General features: G+C 44.9%; 3 protein-coding genes across 3 annotated transcripts; all 3 read left to right on the forward strand.

Annotated features, from left to right (window-relative positions):
* The first annotated feature begins 2,492 nt into the window (after window positions 1–2,492).
* Window positions 2,493–15,589, forward strand: LOC109786930 (uncharacterized). The gene is made up of 28 exons (XM_020345498.4): window positions 2,493–3,101; window positions 3,214–3,308; window positions 3,385–3,484; window positions 3,929–4,033; window positions 4,113–4,275; window positions 5,565–5,685; window positions 5,778–5,840; window positions 6,202–6,282; window positions 6,350–6,441; window positions 6,526–6,676; window positions 7,027–7,113; window positions 7,829–7,948; window positions 8,058–8,189; window positions 8,277–8,374; window positions 8,442–8,565; window positions 8,645–8,752; window positions 8,975–9,116; window positions 10,578–10,682; window positions 10,786–10,849; window positions 10,954–11,026; window positions 11,900–12,076; window positions 12,155–12,265; window positions 12,426–12,593; window positions 12,682–12,837; window positions 13,473–13,706; window positions 13,836–13,994; window positions 14,219–14,319; window positions 14,408–15,589. Exons 1-28 carry the CDS (start codon window positions 2,942–2,944, stop codon window positions 14,934–14,936), a joined length of 3,819 nt encoding a protein of 1,272 aa, XP_020201087.1. The 5' UTR covers window positions 2,493–2,941; the 3' UTR covers window positions 14,937–15,589.
* Window positions 15,590–17,673: 2,084 nt separating this feature from the next.
* On the forward strand, window positions 17,674–18,501 carry LOC141022165 (receptor-like protein 40). The gene has a single exon (XM_073498288.1). It carries the CDS (start codon window positions 17,674–17,676, stop codon window positions 18,499–18,501), a length of 828 nt encoding a protein of 275 aa, XP_073354389.1.
* A 1,659-nt stretch (window positions 18,502–20,160) lies between these two features.
* Window positions 20,161–21,837, forward strand: LOC109786928 (uncharacterized). Its single transcript, XM_045228750.2, has 2 exons — window positions 20,161–20,468; window positions 21,114–21,837. The coding sequence occupies exons 1-2, from the start codon at window positions 20,292–20,294 to the stop codon at window positions 21,792–21,794; spliced, it is 858 nt and encodes a 285-aa protein (XP_045084685.2). The 5' UTR covers window positions 20,161–20,291; the 3' UTR covers window positions 21,795–21,837.
* The last annotated feature ends 3,225 nt before the right edge of the window (window positions 21,838–25,062 follow it).

Raw genomic sequence — 25,062 nt, forward strand, 5'->3', positions numbered from 1 at the left:
TAGCAAGAGATTAACGTTGAACCACATGTAGGAGAGCCCTTTATTATTGATGTCGCAAGAAGCAAGCTCCTCCGGCATGGCACACTGTGCTAAAGATGCATATTTTCATTGTACCGCTATAAAATTAGTCTACTGTCTGTTGATCTCGGATATTTTATTTTAGTTTGATATTTTTGCCATTTTTCTAAATTTTTGTCAGTCGAGGACCTAGTCGACCGAGAAATTCCAAGTCTTCCCAAAATTACATTTGTCGATAGGAATATGATCGTTGACTCTACATTTAACATAAACTAGGTAGCTGCACGCTATAAAAATTGTATGCAATTTTTTTTTCTCCTTGCTGATTGAGATTTCATGATGTGCAATTTCAGGGACTGACAAATGACTAATTAAAAGGCCGGCTTAGAAACAACTAAAGTTGTACTTATATACTACCTCTGTTTCTAAATATATGACGTTTTGGCAGTTTAATTGAACTACCAAAACATCTTATATTTAGGAAGTGGGGAGTAACATGGAGATTAGGCCTCCTTGCAAGTTACAAGTGCATATGGAAACTCTATATCTTTTATACCTAAATAGTTGATCCGTACTAACTTAATTATCTTGACATGCAACTATGACAACTCATCATGTCACCATGTACGCCTCACAAAATTTAATTCTAAACACATTGCAACCATGCCAACTCAACATGCTCCATGCATGGAAAAGACCCACCTTAACATGCATCATGCATGGTACTTATATTAAATAATTTTTCTATAACTATATAATAATCAAATATATTAAATTATATGTGTTTCATTTTAAATTCTCATATTGCTAATCAGAATACTAAAGTTTCATACCGCAAAATCTCATGGAAATTACTACATCTAACTCTCGCTACAACGCGCCGGTATCATCTCTAGTTTCTCTAGAGAGTGCAACATTGTAAGAGCATCTCCAACAGGCGCCCAAAAAGAGCTCCGCGCACTAAAAATTCGTTTTTTTGGGCGCCCAACAGCTCCAGCAGAAGCTGTAGCGCTAAAAAGTTTTGGGCGCGCGTTGAAAAACGCTATCGCGCGCAACATATTTTGGGCTCCGGATTGCGCGCGCTTCACAATTTGCACTGTCTGCTTTTTGGACGCGCGTCTTTAGGCGTCTGCTAAAGCAATATTGGTCCCGGCGCACTAAAAGTGCTAAAATGGCGCACTATAACTTTTATTGGGCGCGAGATTTTTGTGCGGCCGTTGGAGATGCTCTAAAGAAAATACTACTCCCTCCGTCCGAAAATACTTGTCGGAGAAATAGATGTATATACATCTATATACATCCAAGAACATGTGAAAATGTAGTACTAAACTAATTGTATGTCTACCTTCGGCTACTAACTAATTGTAGTAGTAGCTAACTTGAACAAGAACATGTGAAAATGCAAAAGGTGGACATACATTGAAAAGAAAGGCCGCCATGAGAGAGTGGGAAACCAATCCTGCTTGGCAACGTCCGCCTTGTGCCTTGCAATAATGTGCCCAACTAGAAAATAATAATGGCAGGATGGATGAGAGTTTGAATTGAACTCATTAATCCGGTATTAAGACTACTACTCTATGTTACTACCCCTATAGTGGGGAGTAACATATGTGTGGTAACATGCAACACTTCATTTATTAGGCTATAGACTCATCTTGCCTTGATATGTGTGATGTTACTCATACTAGTAGTAACTAGCTATGTTACCACATGCCTCTTTTTCTTCATTTATTGCTTGCCACATCATCTATTTTATCTAGATATGTGTGATGTTACTACCTATGTTACTCCCATTGTGGGTAGTCTAAGCCTTAGCTACCTCACCTCGTGGCCAAGAACAACGGCAATCTCAGCGTCAGTCTTGAGAACTTCAAGCAATCCGGTGGTGACCATTATCTTGCCGGGCAGGCACTCTGCATTGACCCGACGATCTTTGACAAGGATGAGCTCCCACTTGACCCCATGGAGGTGTCCCGCGTGCGGCTGCAGACGGCTCGGTTTCTTACCCTGCTGCTTTCTTCGGGTCCCGTCATCCAGATCCTGCGCATCCTTGTGAGCGACGCGGATGAGTTTCTCGAGGATGCGGCGGACGCGGACACTGTCGGGGTGGAGCGGGTCGACGATCCGGGACTCGGCGGCGAAGCGGGGAACACAGAGCTCGCGCTCCGCCTGGGGGGAGAGGACGACCACATGAATCCTATTAGTGTACGGCACGACCTCGAGGTCGAGGTACGGGCGGTAGTAGGCTAACGCCGTGAGGCCCGTGACGCCGGAGGCGAGAACTGCCGCGGAGGCGACCTTGAGCGGACTGTGGTACCACCGGGGCCGGGGGTCGAGGGGCTGGGAGGTGCAGTAGCTTCGACGGAGCGCGGGCGATCGACAAACGGCAGCGGGTTTGGTGTTGTGGCGGAGCAAGTAGTCTGAACGTGAGGCGGCTGTGCGCGGACGCCGGCCACGGGCTCCGAAGCTGAGGATGCGGCGGCGAGAATTCCCTAATCATCTTACTTCCGATCTTCTCACAGGAAAATAAAATAATCTTGGAGAGTTTTTTTTTAGATCAGGGTGGAGTCCAATCTAGTGGGCCGTTGGCCTTGTATACCACCGGAGACCGGACCCTCTGAAGCCCAAGTATCCAGCCCGTCCATCTAACTACCCAAACCCAACCCAATACGATACGCCCACTGGTCGTCTTCTCCCCTACCTCGCGCCCTTCCAGATCACACCACCACCGTCACCGCCTCGCCGTCGCCGCAGACCTCTCCGGCGACCCCCCTCCCCCCTCCCCTCCGTCGGGGACCCCGTACAAGCTGTGCCGCCCACCACGAAGAGCCAGCTCGCGCCCCCGTCCACGCCCCCGCATCACGCAATTCGCATCGCCGGCCGCTCGGACCGGCCCCGCTCGATCCGCTAGGGTTTTGGCGGGATGGATCCGCTCCGGAGCTACCTGGGGCGGCTCCTCCTCGAGGACGTCACCCCGGTGGTCATGGTGCTGACCACCCCGCTCGCCGAGGCCGCGTGCCGCAAGAGCGGCCTCAGCTTCGTCGACATGCTCTCCCCGTTCTCCCTCTTCAAGAAAATCGACGGTGATGCGCCTCCCCGACGCCAGCCTCAGCTGATTCCCTGCAATGCTTTTCGCATTTCGTTTTGATTCGGTTCTGTGACCTCACGCGGTGTTTCGTGTGTCGGTTTGAGCAGTGCCCGTTCGCACAGCGAGTGACCAGCCTTACAGGCTCCAGCAGTTCAAGATTCGGATGGTGTACGCGTCGGATGTCCGGAAGCAGGACTGCGAGGTGAACCTTGTGGAATGTGCTGTATGCTTGTAGATGCCTTCTGCTGTTGATGATGACCATGCTTGTGTTGGAACAGGTTGCGGATGCGAGAATTAAGCTGGTGGTTTCCGAGGCCAACGAGAAGGCTCTTCCGGATTTGCTTTCAGATCCGCCACAGTTGAAAGATGTACTCAATAGTGAGAACCCTTGCACTGCCTCTGTATGCAATCATAATGTGATATCCTTATGAAGAAACATTTCTATGTTGAGTAAAATGAGGGACTATAACCAGAGTAGCCAGATTGCTAATCTGTTCAAATATTTCCAATAATCTTAATGTTAGAAACCTTTAATGAGCAGCCACAACCTTTATCCCCAAATGTTACAGCGAGCGCACATGGCGAGCATTCATGCCACAATTTGTGTTGCTCAAATTGCCTGTTTTGTTGTGTCAATCTGCTGTCAACCTCCATTTGGTTGGTTATCTGATGTATCTAATTGGCTGATGAATGCTTTGGTCGTATTGATGTCTTACTCAAGCGGATCGTTATATCCATGTGGTTCAGTCATAGGGTTGGTCTTTGCTGTTTATTGGTTCCATATTGTTTTTACATAGAATTCCATGTTTGCTACAATTTCAGAGCCTGAAGCTGAGTTGTGCCCATTGTGGATTAAGAAGTTCAACAGAGAGCTAATACGGACACTGTCCTTTTCAGACCATGAAACATTTGATCACCCTGTGGCATGTGAGTCTCGGCTCTTTACTCTTAGGTTTCTTTTGTTTGCAGAATCTTTTCTTCCTCATACTCTGATAATTGTTAACAGGTCTTTTAGTGGTATCGTCAAAGGACAAAGAGCCAATTAGCAAATTCGCTGATCTGTTCAACGCAAATCAGTTGCCTCCTCTTTTAAATGAAGGCATAATGGATCCCCAGATTCTGAAGCACTATCTTGTACTTCATGAACAACAAGATGGACCACAAGAGATGTATTATTCCTTTCTCCTCATAATAGGGAACACACTCTCCTCCTTGCATTGGTGAAATGAACTATTGAGAAATGCTAACATGTAATACATGTGTTCCAAAATATAGGCACATTTTAACTGTCCAAATATTAGCTTTGACCATAAATCTCATACAATACGTTGTTAGTAGTTGCAAAATCACAATCATAGAATAAGAATGTCCTTTCAAGTTTATGAATCCAATGGTGTCAATTTTGTATAATATAAGCCAAATATGATTGGATTAATTGGTGGCTGAAGCATAAATTTGGGCAGGAAAGATACAACTTACTTTTGAAATGAAGTGAGTGTTGTTTCTTCTTAAATGGTCACCAACATTTTTCAGAAGTGAAAAAACATCTTGTGAACTTGCCTCAATGATGTGAGCTTTCTTATATATTGTGTTCTTTCAGACTGCTCTCTCTTCACACTGATGTTAGAAAGTCTGACATCCCTAGTTCAATGTATTTTAAGGTAGTCCAGGACTTGAGGCTTCTTCAATTAATTAGTTTGTGTGACTCTTTGCCTAAGCTCTCAACTCTTGAGTCTACCAAGTCCTCTTATGTCCACCTATTAACAACATCAACCACATATTTATGTGAACATGAAGTCCTGTTTTGTTGTTTAATGCATTTGTTCTTATAATTAGAACAAACCCCAAACCATTATATAATATTTAAATGGCATATAGGGCTTCACTCAAAGCTATAGTACATAACACATGAGCACTTAGGGGTGCAGTAGGTGTCCGCTTGTTTACCTTTATTTGGAATAGTGAGCTCTATCTTCATCTGGCAGCTATGGGCCCAGTTGAAGGGCAGTTCCGTTTGATAATCTTAAATGCTACAAGAAGCTTTAGACCCCATAACTGAGTGGTGAGTGTGCCTTCTCGGGAAAGTTTTAAGCCCCATTCGTATGGGGAACCTGAAGAGTCTCAATTAGGCCAGCTTGTTGAAGAAGCTAAGCTTTGCCAAATAGGGCCCAAGGCTGCCATATAAGCCCCATTTAGAATAACTTACTTATTTCATCCCAAGGTTATGCTTATCTAAGTTGAAACATGCAATTAAGGTAATAGCTGATGTTTTAACTGCTCGCATAGGCAAAAGGAAGTGCATCACACTTGAATAGTGTGATATTAAATGGATTCCATACATTGTTTCTTTAATTATAATTTTGCTCTACTGCTGTCATTTGCTGATTTTGCCGTGTCTTCTTATTAAGTTCTGATTTTCTACATTCTTTGGTTGACCCGTGTTACTTCCTTTGTCAAGAGCTGTGAACATCTTAGCGGAAATGAGGACCACCCTTGGCTTGAATGATTGTAAATTGCTGAGTATTAACTCTTCTACACAAGCAGATGGCAGTGATGCTGATAATTCGTGGTCAACCTATGTAAGTGCACCAAGTTATTTAATATTATGTTCATGTCTACGTAGTTGTGCAGGTATGCAATCTACTTATAGTCTTGTCTTGACTAACTGCAGAAAGCTCATGGCTTGCACAATCATGAAGGAACTTGTTTCCTTAACATGGATGATTTGAACGAGGTACTGCAGCATCTGGAGTAATAGCAAGTTACTGCTTCTCCAATCTCTGTTAAGCTTGTCTTGTCACATAAAGTTTCATAAAGCATTGTTCAACTTTTCACAGTATCTAACAACTCACCAGTTCAATTAGGAATGTTGTTAGTTGGGTTGAAGACCTATTGTGCTTTTGACAGTAGTGTGAGTGACTGACTTGTTAGTCGATTGATTCAAGGTTTTCATAGGAATTAATGTCAGGGAGGTCATATCGTTTTTTCTCTTAGTTTCTAGCACTAGGCCAGGTCATCCTCCGGGCTTTAGTTTTGCATGCTAAGATTTGTAACTGGCGGTCAAGCTAAGAGTCTAACTGCTGTTTCTTTATCAGATAAAGGATTTTATGCAAGATTTTGCTTCTAATCATATCATTCCCTACATGGAGCAAAAGATCCGTGTGCTCAATCAGCAGGTATGTTTTTAGTTTTTTTTTTACCATTTTCAAATGTATTGTTTAATAAAATTCAGTATCGTTCTAGGTAGCCACAACAAGAAAGGGCTTTAGAAATCAGATAAAGAACTTGTGGTGGAGAAAGAGAGATGATGTCCCAGAAGCTGCAAATGGCCCAATGTAAGTATTTATGCTTGACACTTTTTACTGTATTTTATTCTTTTCAAATCTGCCCTTTTGCAGTAACACTATTTTTCTCAACAGGTATACATTCACCTCCATAGAGTCGCAGATCAGAGTTCTCAGTGACTATGCTTTCATGTTAAGAGACTACGAGCTTGCCTTGTCCAATTACAGATTACTTTCGACAGATTATAAGCTTGATAAAGCTTGGAAGCGTTTTGCTGGTGTTCAGGTGCTTGAATTTCCTTAACTTATTTTTAAGTACTTTATGCATGGGTACATGGTCATCATGTATAATGATTTTGGGTTTGAACTAAAGGCACAGCTAGTGGCAATTCTAAAGAGATATGTCCTGCTTAGTAGTTTCAGTAAATCAAGATATAGTCTTTACCATAAGACAAGAGGCTATGCCTTACTTATACGATAGACCAGATGATATGCTTTCAAATTCATTTCACAGTAGCAGAGTTTCTGAACTGTTTTCTGGTGAATAATGAAATTGATACTGACTTTGTTGTGATGGCCCGCTATTTATCTATAATAGATATTTACTCCTATGATGTATGCTTGCGTCTTTTGCAGGAGATGAGTGGACTTTGCTATTTCATGTTAGATCAGTCAAGGAAGGATGCTGAATATTGCATGGAAAATGCCTTCACTACATATTTGGTATTTATTTCTTTTGGAAATCCACTTTTAGGTTTACACACATGAACAAATAATTATTGCTTAACATTGTTGATCGATTGATACATCTTTTCTATTCTATGCTAGTGGCCCTAGTCCTCAGTGTTCTTCAGAGAAAAAGAGAATCTGAAAAGTGGGAAGACATAGGAAAAATGATTTCTAATTCCATTTTGCATGAAACACTTTACTCTATTTCAGATGCATCTGGAAATAATCTGGAAATATGTGTCTGGCACTCTCGTCTTCTAGTTCCTCAGCAACACAAAGCAGTCAATAACAACTATAAATACACTAAAATTTCTTCAAAACAGATAAGCAAGAACCCAAACCAGACATGCCAAACCAGCCATAAATATGCTAAAACTTCCTTCCTTTTTTTTGTGAAATCATGAGATATACAGAAGGCCTGTGCTTTTCCCTTTGTTATTTTTGGGAGTGTGCGCCCATAGGTGGTAGGGCCATGGGCATAATGAAGGGGAAGTTTGAACTCTGAATTTAGCCAGATGCATATTTTTGCATTTTGCATGATAGAAAGAAATTTAAAGCAGTGGGGCCATTCAAGTGGAGATTGTCATTCTTATGTGTTACTTCGATTCTTCCAGTTAGTTGGTTTTGAATTTATCGTTGTTCTTTTTTCTTCACTTGTCTGGTCTTGCTCTTCTTCATACAAAGTACCAATAAGTATTCATATTTGCAGAGAATTGGATCATCTGGTCAGAGAAATGCTACTAGATGTGGCCTTTGGTGGGCAGAAATGCTTAAAACACGAGGACAACATAGGGAAGCATCAACTGTTTATTTCCGCATATCAAATGAGGTATACCTAGAAGCATGCAGAATGGCCATGCGGAATGGCCTATTCTAGTTTTTTTAAGTTCTCTTTCAGTTCGTTACATTTATGAATGATGGAACCTTCTACTATTCAGGAACCTTCCTTGCATTCTGCTGTGCTGCTTGAGCAAGCTGCTTGTTGCTATTTGTTGTCAAGTCCACGTATGCTTCGGAAGTATGGATTTCACCTAATCTTAGCTGGCAATAGTTACTACTTGTCTGATCAGGTGTATATTAATTCCTCCACTGCAGTGACATTTTAGCGACGCTACAGTACTTGACTTAACAATGAGCATTCGTCCTTAATGGTGCAGAAACAACATGCTGTTCGGGCATACAGAAATGCTCTGTTTGTCTACAAACAAAATCCTTGGAGTTACATCAACAATCATGTACATTTTAATGTTGGGAGGTACTTGCATGATTTTCTGCTCATTTGTCCTTGCTTGTAAACTATCTCTGACACTTGTATGAATTAGGTGGTATGGAGTCCTTGGGATATTCGATGTAGCTATCAAGCACTTGCTGGAGGTTATTGCTTGTAGCCATCAGTCGCTGACAACGCAAAGCATGTTCCTCAATGATTTTTTCCATTTTGTTCAGGTTATTGACCAACTCAGTTATGATTTGCATCAGCTGTACCAAATTTTCCATTCTAATTTTTCTTTTCTTTTGTAAACAGAGTACAGGGGAAAAGTTTGATGTATACAAGCTTCAACTTCCTGTTTTCAACATGTCATCACTCAGAGTTGTAAATGAAGATCACCGCACTTACGCATCAAATGCAGATGTAATGTCATAACAACTATAGCATTCATATTTCTAATTGTCCACCATTTCATTTCTGGAGTAATCAAAGATTGAACCTGTGGTGTTTCCAGAGCAATTTGTGATCAAACACTGCCATGCATTTATCATTTTTCTTAACTTTAACCAGGTCTTTGGTCAGTTTGCGCTTGTGTGATTGAAAATGAAGGCACTTCTAACTTGTATCAGCTACCTTGTATAACAGGTTGATGTTAATGAAAGCATTTGGCAGGAGCTGGAAGAAGAATTGATCCCATCGTCATCTGTTGTTAGAACTAACTGGCTCGACACTCAGCCAAAATCTTCCCCTTTTAGAAATAACAAGGCATGTGTTTGTGTTGCTGGAGGTAAATCTTGTTATCATTGTATTAATAGGTGTACAACTGCCTGTAAGAAAATCGATTGATTTGAGTTAATTGATAGTTGCCTCAACAAACTGCATCTTGAAAATGTGGTATATCATACTATTTGAGTATAATTATGCAAATACACGGACCAATCATTTTCAAGGAACTTGAGGGTAGCTAGCATGTTACCAGCCCAATAAGGTTCAGTGCCACAACCACTTATGACATGTAGTTACCAATTGCATATTCTCATCCAGCAGAGCACGACTCCATGTGGTAGTTTGTGCTGTTACACTCAAATATTAGTTTGAACTAGACATATCCCATCTGTTCATTTCAATTATATAAATATGTATAACCTGTGTGAAATTACTTGGAAATGAACCATAGTTTTTACTCTGACCTGTTACCGAAAAAATCACACTTTTTTTAACAATACTGGCTTGACTGGGCAGAAGTGGCCACTACCCTCCTAATGCCGACTATTTCGACTGACAGGTCATCACTTGAATGAAAAACCTACACATATAGGAATCACATAACTAAAAGGATATGTTTAGTTCATCTTCTGCTCATTTCATTAGTGCTCAATAACCATTTGATGATTCTAACTGCCCAGTCGGGCAAGTATACTAGAAGCAGACATGTGCTTTCCCATGCTGCTTCCTTTGTAGGGTTTATCTGTTGGTTGTTTATTCGCTTGTGGACCTTTTGTGTCGTTGTTTCCATGGTTTTGGTGGGGGTGGTCGCGGTGTGAAATCCATTGGAAGTCATGCTTGAAGAGCCCACATTTCGACGGTCGGGCAGCTGCCACCAGCTTCACTCCCAGTAAATATGACTGGTTTGGCCCAACAAACTCTATACACAAATGACGCTGCACCACTTTGCTTGTTTCATTTTGTATTACTGTTGTGTCCTCTTCCAGAAATATCCAGTTGCCCCTAGTTCTTAGGTCAGCGGCAATGGCGTCCTCTGTGCACACCGATCATTCCGACGCACACCAGTGGCACAACTATTTTGGAGAAAGCTCTGGAGGTACCTGCAAAAGCGAGCACAACAGCATGAGGAAGCGTAGACATCACCCCACATGCGCAGCCCACAGCACGATCCTTTCCTCCCTCCCCTAATCTGCGACGCAGCTGACACAACGACCCATGACCCAAAACACACCAGAAGAATGACAGGAGTAACCGAGGTGTGTAGGCTAAGGCGGTAAAAACATGTCCGGTCGATGAGCGTGATGCCCACGTCGAACCCGCAGCCCGGAATGCTGAGAGTTCCCTATTTCTAGGGAGCTTAGAAGTTAAAAATACGTTGCTAGTAATTTATTTAACTAGCAAAGGGTGAGACAGAGACAAGTCGACGGGAATTAGGATGTAGCAATCTGATACCATCGCTGTAAAGACACTTGGAGCATCTCATAATATTGTAGTTCTGAATCCTTGATTTCATTGGTTGCAGAGGCAGTAAAACTGAACGTTGAGCTGAAGAATCCTTTACAAATTTCCGTCAATGTGTCTGGCATCTCCCTTATATGCCAGCTTTCCACCAATTTGAATGCTTCAGGTGGGGGTATTTGATTTTTCTTTCTGAGATTAGAAGATCTCTTTCTTAAGGACTCCATAATGGAGATTGTTTTGTTCACCGATGGGTTGTGTTCGCCATGCAGAGACTGGTGCATTAACAACAGCTGCCGAGGAAGATATAGCTAGCACAAAGCCCTCTATTTCAACGTAATTACCCCCTCCCTAACTATTGAGGTCTATTTATGTAGATATCTTTGGTTCTTCCGAAGATTCTGAACACCATTATTGTTGTTTCTGGTTGGTTGCTGCAGATTTGAAAGTGATGGAAACAATTTTACGGTATCGAAGCTTGACATTGTATTAGGAGGAGGTGAAACCAAAAGAGTAAGCATCTCTAGCCATTAATCCGGGTGCCTTAAAGAATCTTGCTAAAATGTATTCGTTGTCATGTAAAAAATGCTTTAAAAAGGTCTTCGAGACCTGTATATAGCATATCCAAATTACTATGTGAACAACAAATATTATTTTTAACTATCCATTAGATAATTCACCCTTCCTAAATTATAAGTCTCATTAGCATGTGTGTGTTTAACGTTTTAAAACTTTGACTACTAATATACGCAGGATTATAAGGATTTGGCATGTAAGAATAATATCATTAAGTGCAAATCATGGTCAAAGTTGTGCATTGGAGACTGTGAAAAGTCAAAGATAACTTACATTTTGAGGTAGTATATTTCTTAGAAGGTCACATAGGAAACAGGAAGAGCTATAACGGTTTATTTGCTATTGGCGTGGTGTGCTGTTGTGGATCCAACCAAGGATGGTTCTATTTATTATGCCCAAATAGTAGTTTGATGAAGGTGTTGTAATAGCTAGTGCAGAGCAAGCCTCATGTACAGTTTCTATATTATTTGCTTTTGCTTTATATTCCTTTGAGCCAGATATATAAGCCTTTCCTTGGATTTATTATCATTTTTGAGTTTGACTGTGAACCCTGACATTAAAACAAAACCGTAATGGAAATCATAACAAGCGAGTAATACTTACACTGACCATTGCCTCAGTTATTCGTAGTTTAAACATTTTGGTAGTATATGTGTATTAAGTTTTGGGCGGCAAATTTGTTCCCCTTTGTGACATGTGGAATTGGTTTATTTTTATTCATTTATATTTGACAGAGCTGCTTCATATCAGTGTTATAACTTTATGTGCATAGTTTTCTAAATGGCTAATTACCCCTTTTAATTCTACCAGATACAACTTGAAGTGACTCCAAAAGTTATAGGTATTCTGAAGTTAGTTGGGATAAGGTGGACTCTGTCAGATTCAGTAGTAGGCTATCAGTACTTCGAAGTGGCTACACAAAAGAAAAACAAGAAAGGGAAAAGAGGGGCTCGGCGTTCTTTGAACACCAACCTGATTGTTATCAAGGTTCTCGTTTGTCTGGGTTTTTCTTTCAAATACTTGTTTCATGTGACGTGCGAGTAATTGTCAGTTCTTTGCCTCCAGGGTTTACCTAAACTTACAGGATATATTGAGTGCTTGCCAACAAAAGCATTTACTGGTGATTTACAACTCCTGACGCTGAATCTGAGAAACCAATCAGAACATGCTGTGAAGGTCCTAATTTTTATCCTTACATTTATTTCTTTGCCCTGTTAAATAAATCATAATGACCAAATGATTTCTCAGTTCTTCAGAAATGTGCATATAAATTTGAAATATATGTGTGTTTGTAGCATCATTTTGTATGTTAACCATTTCCAAGCCTGCTATGCAGAATATAAAAATGAAAATTAGCCATCCAAGGTTTGTAATTCCGGGTGATTCATCAGATCTTGACCTTGAATTCCCACAGTGCTTAAGAAAGCATGTGCAGTCAGACAGCAATACTGTATCCGAAGGTACTAAGGAAAATGTCAAGGGTTCGCTATTTGCATTTCCTCAGGTGAGGTGGTTCAAGGCCCTGTCTTGTTTTACTAATCTGATATGTGTTACCGATTTCTTTAACAATATTTACATTCCTTTCTTACCAGGGAATTAAAATTCAAGGTGGCACCACATTCTCTTGGCCTCTTTGGTTTCATGCTGCAACTCCTGGAAACTTCTCTCTTTATTTGTCTCTCTATTATGAAATGGAGAGTACCACTGACATTCCATATCGCACATTGCGCATGCATTACAATGTGGAGGTAAATTGGCAATATTATATTGGGTTTTATGTTTATTATTTACCTTAGTGCACATGCACAGTATATTCTATTTGGAATCATGTTTTGAGAACTAGTATTGCACCAGTTGCTTCTTGGGGCACCAGTTTTCTACAGTAATTGATCTAATGAGATATGTTGGCAAGATTTATGAGTTATGACAGACGGAAATCCCTAAAACCTCACTGTGCCAGCTGGTTTACCAAATATAGGTTATGGCTGGCGGGTTATGGCTGCTTGCCAGAAATCCAATGTGCTCTGAAAGTCTGAGTTCATTGTTTGATGCCACTGATTATTTTAATTTTGTTCTGAAGTTGTAATAGTTCTATAGAAGTGCGGTGGTCCCAAGACTTGGATTTCAGATAATCTTTGTCATGTTTATATGATGTGTGATTGATTATATGTTATTTTTCAATCTCACATTATAGCACTCTGTACTCCCATGATTAAGGTCTGTAGAACTACTACCCATATAAATGGCACCGTGGTTTTGGATGCTACTGTTGCATTATGTAATCTCAAATTTGCTTAGCTAGCAGATGTATGTTTTGCACACAATTCTTGATATATATGGAATTGGAATCTATTAATTGTCTGTAAACAATTCTTACTTACAGGTCTTGCCTTCACTTGATGTATCCTTTGCTATAAGTATGTGTTCATCAAGATTGCAAGAGTATATTGTGCGAATGGACGTAATCAACAAGACTCCATCAGACTCATTTGCACTTAATCAGTTGTCATGTGTCGGCACTAAATGGGCAGTTTCAACATTACCCTCGCGTGATTCCATCAGCTTTGTGGAAACAATACCAGCAAACCAAGCTGTGTCATGCTTCTTCAAGATAAAGGTTGGAGACACATTTTTTGAACAAGCTATCAAATACAAGACACTTTTGAGTCCTATGTATTCCATTTCTTTTTTTTCTTTTCATGCCCGTTATATCTGATATGGTTCTCCATGCATTATTTATTTCCAGGATTTAAGTACAAGTTCATGTATTGAGGCGGCAGACGGTTCCTGTGGAAGTGATATAGTTTTATCTCCTGGGGGTAGTACTGATGTATTTGATGTTTCTCGGACTCCTATCACTGATTTCCACTATCAAGAAAGACACCAACAAGGGAAGTTAGCTAAGGTGAGTGCTGCTTGAGGTTGTAATACCATTCTAAACCACTTGGCGGTACTGTTTTCTTGCTGTTTCCCGGTGTTATCCAGCTGGGTAGTGTTTTTGCCCTTAGCTTTAACCTCGACACAACAACACTTGGATCGAAATGGGGCCAGTGGCCGGTTTCCTGTATGCATATTTAAATTTTAGCATTAGTTAATCAAATGCTTACCTATGTATCGACTTCATTTCAGGTGCCACGTGGTCTACTTGATTTTATTCTGATCTCAAAGGCAGTAGCTGTTAACTCTTCCAAGTCAGAACAACTGCTCTCTCATCATACTTGCCACTGCAGGCAAGTGCTAGAACCTTCTGACAGTGTAACAACTCTGTTGCTTTTGATGGTCCTGAACATATATGCTGATATTGATCTGCTTTTGCAGTGCTCTCAGCCAAAATCCTGTTTGGTGGCTTATGGAAGGACCTCGAACAATTACTCATGATTTCTCGAAGTCATGCTGTGAGGCTAACATCCAACTGGTGATTCACAATTCTTCAGAACACAACACTACCGTGAGAGTGGTTACATCTGACTGTATGGCAGAGAAAAGCCAGACTGCCCCTTCACATGAATCTGCCAGTGGTCAGGGTGGATGGCATGACGTATCGCTGGAAAACGACATAAAAGCCATCGCAAGCACGAAGGGGACACATTCTCAGAAACAATCATCAGAAAGCATTTCACCGTTTGTTTGGTGTTCATTGAGTTCCGCTCAAGTTGATCTGAAACCTGACAGTTCTGCTAAAATTCCCCTAAAAGTGTGCATATTTGCACCCGGAACGTACAATTTTTCAACATATGAGCTGCACTGGAAAGTGCATTCATCTGAGAGTGGACACGTGGATGAAAATGTGACATCAGGTGGTGGCCAAGGGTATCCTTTCTATGTTAATGTTCTTCAAGGCGCCTGATGAATTACATTACAATGATGATAAAGATACTTCTCATGAAGCTCAGCACAGAAAAACCTGCATGTAGTTTAGTGCAGAAGCTTGTCCTGTGGCGGCCGAGTGAAGATGTACGATATCACCAACCCCAAGCTAGCGGACAGGCAAAGTGCAGATGTACCCTGTAAGTTCCCAGAGTGGATATAGGACACCCATATACATGGATTCTTTTGTTATCAGCTTCAGTACTGATGCATTTATACGAGCCCTTTGAGGATGAATCATGAGGATAGTTCAGGTGATTAGACAATATATACCGTTGTTGTCAATGAAATTGGGGTGCGGTGAACGCTGACAGAAATTTGTGTATCCTATAGCTGTGATGATATTCTTGTACATCCTTCTCTGTATCATTTTTTGCGAGGAGGTTAGGTAATCTTCCTGAAACTGTTGTTCTATGGGTGACAATTGTACCTCGGCTAAATGTTGAATTGTTGATGCCGGCGTGATTTTTCTTGCTCTTTTGTTTGAATAGGTTGAGCTCATGTCTGCCTGGGTATTGTTGTATGTATAGGATTTTTGGCCAGTCGTGATACTTGGGCAGTAACGTTTTGACTTGGTGTAATCATAATCACAGTTTTGCTATGCACATTTAAGAGATGATTCCAGTATGTGAATTCTTTTGATCATCGCCTTTCTTAAATGGTGTCCAAGTAGAAAGTAGCAAGACGGTCTGTTCTGAGGGAGTGGAAACTTCACGCTTGACTAGTGCGTTCCTGGATAGGACAGCCACATATTTGGAGGCACCAGCTTCTACCTCGAGTTTCTCCAGGTCCATCCAGGAATAGTACTTCTCTTCGCCCCCTCTCCTTCAAACACGGCCTGCCCCTGACCGAAGCTGAAAGACAATATGGTCCTCCACCTTTATGTTAGCTCCCTTTGGTTTACAAAATTGTTTGCCTGACTTAGTTAGTACAACCACCTGCTTTCATTTCCATGCATTACTCTATCAAATCATGCTAGTATTGATCCGATCGATCCCTTTTCAGATGCATTCGTTAGGAGGACGAGCAGATGAGTTTTAATTTTCATGAAACGCCATGCTTGATTGCGAGGTTAACGACACGCCAGACATTTCCAAGAGAAGAAAACTCGACGCATGCACGGAGCACTTGAGAGAATTTGCTTGCAAGAGATCAGTGGTGGTGAAGGGCTGAAGTCAGTGAAGGAGCGGGAGTCAAGACAGCAGTGGAGAGGGTCTATGTTCAAAGTCACCTGCCTCGTCAAGTGTGGTGTGGGGGTAGGCGTGCAAACGGGACGACAGGAACACCATTCGTGGGAGATGGAGACCCTGCGCTCACTCGCATCCTAGCCTTCTCTCTTAATTTTATTTCGCAGCTTTCGGAAAATCCTCAAAAGGACCGCAACTATGTATTACCTCCGCCCCGAATTACTTGTCTTAAATTCTTCTAAATATGAAGGTATCTAACACTAAAACAATTTTTTTTCGCGGATACGCAAAGCTTGCGTATCTTTTCATTGATAGAAGAAAGGAGAATGAGTACAATAACAAAGGGTACAACACATGATATGAACGCAAGGAGGCATGAGCATGGGGTCCGGAGCAAAGAGAAGGGTGCTCAGCCCGAACAGGAAAAACACACACAGCTAAACCCACCAAGCATAAAACTAGAGGTGCAAACCGAATCAGCAAGACGTGGAACATCTACAAATCCAACACCAGGGACTCTACGAGTGAGCAAGATGGCGCCTTCAAGAAGAGGAACGACGTCGTGACGCCACCCCCATCCGATGCAGAGAACCGGACCTAGGGTTTCTCCTGATGCTCGAAGAGGGGCTCGGACAAAAGGCCATGGCAGCGCCTCCAGAAAGGGAAACGACACCGAGAGTGTCGCCGCTGCCAGCATCGGCAAGTCGAGCATGGATTTCGCCTGGCTGAGTCCGAGCAATCCCATAGCCGTCAGATCAGGATTCGAAGATTCCGAGACAACCTGCTTGTCAACCACAACCTTACAAGGAAGGGGGGCACCTACCGCCGAAGAAAAACACGAGCTTTGAAACCGACATGGCATGTAGGTGGACGGGGTCGAAGAGGCAGCAAAGTAGAGACCCGACGCAGACGCAGATGGTAGGATGGCGGCTGGAGCCGCTGGCAATCCGAAGCCATATAAGGGAACACAGATCCGTGCTGCCAGAGGCAGAGCCACTAGAACACCGGCGAACCAAAGAAGCCGGAAGGAGCACAACAACCGGCCTGCCGGGGCCGAAACCTCGCTGGTGAGGACGTCGGTTGACCATGAACACTGGAGAACGCAAGTTTCGTGGACGCGAGACCGGAGCGGTGTCGACAGAGAACCACCGCGGTGTCGATCATGAACACTAAAACATAGGTAGATACATCCATATCTAGACAAATTCAAGACAAGTAACTCGGGATGGAGTGAGTAGTTTTGCATGCTCGTTTCTGTGCAACACTTTTTTTTGGCAGAGCTCTACACAACACTCGAACCGAATCCTTATATGTCGAGCAAAACACGAGAGCAGGAGCATCACAGAGCCACAGCCGCCGAGAAACCCAGAACCCAGGGGAGAAGATCTTCTTCCTCTCTTTTCCCGCATATTGCCCGTACCGTACCGACCAAGATCAGCGAGGAGCCAAAGGAATCAGCAGCAAAACCGAGGAACATCGGCCAGGGGGGGGGGCAAGAGGTACTCTACCTGCTCTAGCCATGGCTTCTCGATGCCGCTGTTCACCTTCTTCTCCTTGTGCCTTCATCTGTCCATCGCCGCCGCCGCCGGCAACCCGCCCCTTCCTCTAAACAGCACGCAGGAGTCCATCATGAGGGATCTCTCGCGCTATGTGGGCTCGGCCGGGTGGAACACAACCGTCTCCAATCCATGCCTATGGAGAGGAATCGGTTGCTCTCCTTCTGACTCCACTTCCTTCTCGGTGGTGACCGACATCGATTTGTCCGGCTGCTCCATGTCCAACCCCACGCTCTTTGCGTCCTTATGCTCCCTCGACACCTTACAGTCCCTCGACCTCTCCAAGAATTACTTCTCCGATTTGACGGGCCATTTCTCTCGTTGCCCCATGAGCGCCGGGTTGCGGGTGCTGAATTTCAGCAGCAACCGCCTGGCCGGGCGTTTAGGCGATCTCTCCGGCTTCTCTCGGCTCGAGGTTCTTGATCTATCCTTCAATTCCTTCACTGGAACCGTGACCACCCAGTTGAGTGTTATGCCTAGGTTGAGGAGCCTAAACCTCAGCTCCAATCATTTGGTGGGTGTTGTCCCTGTAAGCATGGCTAGCTCTTTGGAGGAGTTGGTGTTGTCTGGTAGTTTTTTCAGTGATTCCATCCCAAGCATTCTGTTCAGTCATTCAGACCTCACGCTGTTGGACCTTAGTCAGAACAATATCACTGGTGACCTTAGTCAGAACAATCTCACTGGTGATGTCCAGGATGAGGGATCATCATATTCCACACGACTTCACACACAACACGACTTCAATTCGCTGGTCTATCAGGCAAGGCGCAGAAGCCTAGCCAGGCAAGGCGCAGAAGCCTAGCCTAGCTCTCGCCCCTCCCGTCGGCGGCCTCCTCGGTCGCCGTCCACGCCGCCATGCCATGCCCCAGCCCCACCACCCCGGCGTTATTACGCTGCAGCACGCCTGCTTTCGACGGCGACGCCTCCCCGGGCACGCGCGAGCGCATTCACTTCTCCGCGAGCTCCTCTGACCAAGACTCGCCCGCCTCGAGCTCCCCACCCCACCCTGCAGTCCTACGCGGCCGTGGTGCCGGGCGGCAGCTCGCCCGGCGAGGCGGCTTTGCCTTCAAGGCGATGTGACCCGCCCCTGCAGCGCTTTGATGAGGACGGGGAGGGGTGGCAGATCCACAGCACGCGCAAGCAGAAGAAGGCGCGCATGCGCGAGATTCGCGGTAAGCCCATGCCGCCCACTCCCGCCTGTGCTTCCGGTGCCTCTCCGACAAGCATTTCATCGCCCGCTGCACCAACCCAGTTCGCTGCCGTAAATGCTTCACCACCGGCCACATCGCCAGGCAGTGCGCTGATTTAAGGGCTCCCACCCCGCCACCCCATCTTGCACATCAACGCCCCCCGCCACCTCTCCTTGACCGCAACCCGCTCATCACACAGGTGCCGCCACCCTCCCTCCGCCTACCCGCCAGGGCAAGACTGCGCTTCCCACTCGCTGCCGCCGGCACCACCACACCCACCCCCACCCCTACTCCCCGTCTCCCAACCAGCTCCAAGGCCACAAGCCACGCGCGCCCCTGTCCATACCAGGATCTCCTTCCCTCCGCCTCCGTCCGCAGCGGCTCGCAGAGAGGCCCCGACCCCGATGGAGGCGGCGGCCATGGACACCTCGCTCCTGGGGGCATCTGCCGGGTGGAGCGAGCGAGGGCGACGATCGAGTACTCCCCGGAGATGGCGGCGGATGAGTTGCTGCTGCTCAACCACGCGGCTATAGTCATCGTCGCCGGGGCCAGCTCCGAGGACAGGAGGCCGATTTCCCAATCGGTGATCCGCCTGCTCACCTGACGCCGCTGCTGTCGGCCCTGCCGGTTCCCGACACGCCTCTTCTGGCCTCCCCACCTGCGACAACTGCCACCGCTGCTTCGACAGAAGTTGACCTCAACCCGCCCAACCCAGAGATGGCCCCACCTCCACAGCTGCAGGGGCTGCAGGGCTCGCCATGCCAGAGGCTACAGGAGTGCGGGACACCGGCGGGCCCGCCTCCAGCGCTGACGCCCAGTTACCACTCTCCGAGTAAATTGCACAGAAGTACCACAATTGGGGCATTGGAAGCAGATTGGTACCAAGATTGGTAATTTTTACGTGTCAGTACCAAGATTGGGGCTAGCCGTTGCAAAAAAGTCTAAAAGCTCGTTTTGTACGTATTGACACTAAAGCTGACCGATTGGGCCCGCCCGTCAGGCGCCACGCTGGCCAGTGCGCGCGTCGCCTGCGCTGGCTGCGCGCTGACTCGGACGAGGCCCGCTCGGACCGTTTATGTGCGACCGAGCCAGACCCCGACCCCGACCCTGCTCGCCTTCTTCTTTCTTTCTTCCTGCTCTCTGCCTCGCCGTCGCCTGCGCTCGCCACCGCCGGCCGCCACAGCACGCCGCCGCAGCCATGGTTCTGGAGGACGAGAGCAGCGACGACAACTCAAGCCTCCCGTACATGCAATCAGAAACCTCCACCGTTGGGCTGAACCAGGTAAGTTACTCCATTGGAGCTAGGGTTAGGGTTAGGTTTAGGAAATTTGGGGATTTTTGTGTGTAGGTGGTCTTTGTTGTTAGGATTTCGTTTGATTTGATTTGTCCTCGTCCTCTGCACATGATGGTAACTTGGATTTTGCTTGGGCAGGTGCCTTTCTCTCTTGAGGACCCGGATTACAAGGGTCTTGAGCTAGATCTGATAGTGTTGTGCGAGAAGCATGGGAAGCCATCAGAGAGGCTTGTTGCGTTTGAAGGAACAATGACTGGGGGAAGGTTCTTAGCATGTGCAGAGCCGGTAATTTTCTTGCCTTGGTGATTAAGCACTGGATGTGTTCATTGAAAGTGGCAGAGTCTTGTTTGCCACCTGTGATTCAGTTATGTGCATGCTAAATTTGTTAGGAATGATCATTATTAAGTTCAGTGGAATGCATTTCTGCTAAAATATATGCTCCTGTTGTGTGCACATGCTATTTATTTACACTTCTTTCCAAATGCAGTGTTGCTCAATATTAAGTTCAGTGGAGCCAGTTAGTAACAATTGCTTACTGCTGACAGTAGGTAGTCTCATTAGCTAGTTTGTTGCTGCAGGCTAGTGTAGTGTATTTAGGTGGGCAAAGTAGTTCACATTGTGTTGCTTATTACTGTTAGGATTTCATTATATTAATGGTCAATTCTTAGCAACTGTTGTTGCTTAGCACATGGCTGCTTAGCAACTTCTAAGTTGAATGGAGTGTTACTCTGGTGCCTGGTAAATATATGAGTTGATCATCCATTGTAGGATTACATTAATTTATTTTATAATGTGGTCCTGTTGCTTAGCAAATGGCTGTGCAAATCCAGTTAATGTCAGTGCCAACATTAGGTACTGCCATGAACTAACTGTTGCTTAGTACTCTTAGTAGTTGTATTGTACTAAATTTTGCCCTTCTAATTTTTCCAGGAAGGTCAGAATTGTGGGTTTGTTCAGTGGGTTGATGAGCAGTGGCCCCCAACAATGGAGAATGCATTGCTGAAGCTTTGGTCAATGGTTGAAGAGAGCAAGTCTGCTAGGGTGAATGATAATCTTCAAAGTGCTCTAACTATTCATCAGTTGACAGAAGAAAAGAACAAGCTGGATGCAGACTATGACAAGTTAGTGAAAGATGTGCATCAACTTGTGGACTTTCAGCAGGATAGGGTTGTGGATTTCAGTTATCTGCAGTCTGCTGTCACATATCAGCACCAATGCAGAGCTGAATTGGTGGCTGGTATGAATGCAGAAATGGCAAAGAAAGATGCAGCTGCACAGAAGCTTCAACAAAAGTATGAACTCCTGTGCAACCTGACAAGTGCTCAAGCAACTGTCATCCAAAACTTGAAGTTGAAGAATATGAAAGAGAAGGAATTGTTGAGTGAGGCTAGGATGAATTTGGAGTTGAAGAATGCAGAGTTCACAAAGTTTGAGGAGAAGCTCACCCAAGAGAAGCTAGAGTTGAAGCTCCAGGTTGCTGATCTGCTGAAGCTCAAGGAAAACCATAATGAAGAGAAGCAGATGCAAGAGTTTAAGATTACTGAGCTCATCAAGGCAGAGGAGAAGCTGAAGGAGAAGATCAAGGGGATCCAGGCCATCTTGCAGAACTGAACAAGATGACTTGAGATTAGTGGGCATTGCAGACCTTTTGGGAATGATGGTTGTGCAATGACCTAGTAAATTAGAATTATGGTTGTGTAATGTATGGTTCTAGTACTAATTGTGAACTCTGGTTATTTATGTACCTATTAGTTATGCTATTCATCCTTTTGTGAGAAAAGGATGGATTGTGCATTTGAACTCCACTATGTAATGTGAACAATGGATGTGTATTGTATAATGTGTTGAACTCCAGTGTTACTTATGTTATAGTGATGCTTAAATGCTTAAATGCATTTGCAAAAGTAATGCTTATGTTAGAGTGATGCTTATGTTAGAGTGATGCTTATGTTATATTGATGGTTTAAATGCATTTGCAAAAGGAATAGTTACATATGTTATGTTACAGTGATGCTTTAGGTGGTTCCGTCGACCCCGAGCCACCCTAGACCCTAGTTGAATGCTTTAGGTGGTTCCGTCGACCTCGAGCCACCAAAACCCTAGTTGATGCCTTTAGGTGGTTCCGTCGACCCCGAGCCACCCTAGACCCTAGTTGATGCCTTTAGGTGTTTCCGTCGTCCCCGAGCCACCCTAGACCCTAGTTGATGCCTTTAGGTGTTTTCGTCGACCCCGAGCCACCAAAACCCTAATTGATAGGTTTAGGTGTTTTCGTTGACCCCGAGCCACCCTAGAGCCTAGATGATAGGTTTAGGTGGTTCCGTCGACCCCGAGCCACCCTAGACCCTAGTTGATGCCTTTAGGTGGTTCCGTCGACCCCGAGCCACCCTAGAGCCTAGATGATAGGTTTAGGTGTTTTCGTCGACCCCGAGCCACCAAAACCCTAGTTGATGCCTTTAGGTGGTTCCGTCGACCCTGAGCCACCCTAGAGCCTAGATGATAGGTTTAGGTGTTTTCGTCGACCCCGAGCCACCAAAACCCTAGTTGATGCCTTTAGGTGGTTCCGTCGACCCCGAGCCACCCTAGAGCCTAGATGATAGGTTTAGGTGTTTTCGTCGACCCCGAGCCACCAAAACCCTAGTTGATGCCTTTAGGTGGTTTCGTCGACCCCGAGCCACCCTAGACCCTAATTGATAGGTTTAGGTGGTTCCGTCGACCCCGAGCCACCCTAGACCCTAGTTGATGCCTTTAGGTGGTTCCGTCGACCCCGAGCCACCCTAGAGCCTAATTGATAGGTTTAGGTGGTTCCGTCGACCCCGAGCCACCCTAGACCCTAAATGATGCCTTTAGGTGGTTCCGTCGACCCCGAGCCACCAAAACCCTAGTTGATGCCTTTAGGTGGTTCCGTCGACCCCGAGCCACCCTAGAGCCTAATTGATAGGTTTAAGTGGTTCCGTCGACCCCGAGCCACCCTAGAGCCTAATTGATAGGTTTAGGTGTTTTCGTCGACCCCGAGCCACCAAAACCCTAGTTGATGCCTTTAGGTGGTTCCGTCGACCCCGAGCCACCCTAGAGCCTAGATGATAGGTTTAGGTGTTTTCGTCGACCCCGAGCCACCAAAACCCTAGTTGATGCCTTTAGGTGGTTTCGTCGACCCCGAGCCACCCTAGACCCTAATTGATAGGTTTAGGTGGTTCCGTCGACCCTGAGCCACCCTAGACCCTAGTTGATGCCTTTAGGTGGTTCCGTCGACCCCGAGCCACCCTAGAGCCTAATTGATAGGTTTAGGTGGTTCCGTCGACCCCGAGCCACCCTAGACCCTAAATGATGCCTTTAGGTGGTTCCGTCGACCCCGAGCCACCCTAGACCCTAGTTGATGCCTTTAGGTGGTTCCGTCGACCCCGAGCCACCCTAGAGCCTAATTGATAGGTTTAGGTGGTTCCGTCGACCCCGAGCCACCAAAACCCTAAATGATGCCTTTAGGTGGTTCTGTCGACCCCGAGCCACCCTAGACCCTAGTTGATGCCTTTAGGTGTTTCCGTCGTCCCCGAGCCACCCTAGACCCTAGTTGATGCCTTTAGGTGTTTTCGTCGACCCCGAGCCACCAAAACCCTAATTGATAGGTTTAGGTGTTTTTGTCGACCCCGAGCCACCAAAACCCTAATTGATTCTATTAGGTGGTTCCGTCGACCCCGAGCCACCGAAAACCCAAAGTGCTTCTTTTTTAGCCTAGACCTTAACAACATATCCAACAATGTATACAACAATATATCCAGCAATATATCCAGCAACAGAGTTACTCTATCCAATAGTATGCACCATTGTCATGAACATATCAATCATAAAAAGATATAAAAAGAACCATCCACATGAACATAGTCCATTCCAGGCATTGATTAACTAATAAATAGCAAGATCACATCCATCCACATGAACAAAAGCCAGCTCCAGAAATGGCATTAACTAATAAATAAATCCATCCATCCACATGAACAAAAGCCATATATGGCATTGATTCTTAAAGTACACCAGCAAAGTACAATAAGAGCACCTGCAAAGTACACTGAGAGCACCAGCAAGATCACATTGTACCATAGGATGCAAGAACACACATGAAGTATCTAGTTTTGAACATTACATGGCACATGTGCCATTTAGTGGTTACCACTTGCATAGAAGTAGGCTCTCCATCCTCTGTTTCTACCACCAGAAGGTGGAGTAGCAGTAGATGTAGAGGGAGCAGTAGGTGTGGAGGGACCAGATTGCCTTGGGGCAGAGAATGTACCTCTCCCTCTCCCAGCACCTCTCCCAGCACCTGGTGCAGCACCTCTACCAGCACCTCTACCAGCACCTCTAGCAGCACCACTCCCAGCAGCTGCAGCTGCAGCCCCTCTCCCAGCTCCTCTCCCAGCTCCTGTTCCAGCTGTTGGTGTTGTTGTAGGAGTTGGATGAGAAGTTCTTGATGCTTGTGTAGTAGCACCAGCACCAGCATTGGAATTCCTTGCAAGAGGCTTGCATAAACAAAGAAGGAAAATGAGTTAGTACTTAAAAATAGAATGTACAAGAAGGAAAACCTGTTACTACTTATTAGAGGATTACCACATGTTTGTTCTTCCTCAAAGCCAGCTCAGGCTTCAACTTCTTGTTGCAGCTTGTGTACCTATGTCCTTGCAGTCCATAATTGCCACATGTTATAGTCCCCATTCTTGATGTCTCCTTAGGCTTTGGAACTTCAAATTTCCCCTTGATCCTCTTCTCTTTCTTTCTTCCTCTCTTCACTTTAAATGCAGGTGGGTCAATGTCTGGACCAGGGGTCCTTGTCCAGTCATGCTCACCAGGAACTGGATAGATCATTGGTTCATAAGCTGCCAGATAAATTTCT

The sequence above is a fragment of the Aegilops tauschii genome, chromosome 5, assembly GCF_002575655.3.
Source record: "Aegilops tauschii subsp. strangulata cultivar AL8/78 chromosome 5, Aet v6.0, whole genome shotgun sequence".
Taxonomy (NCBI): domain Eukaryota; kingdom Viridiplantae; phylum Streptophyta; class Magnoliopsida; order Poales; family Poaceae; genus Aegilops; species Aegilops tauschii.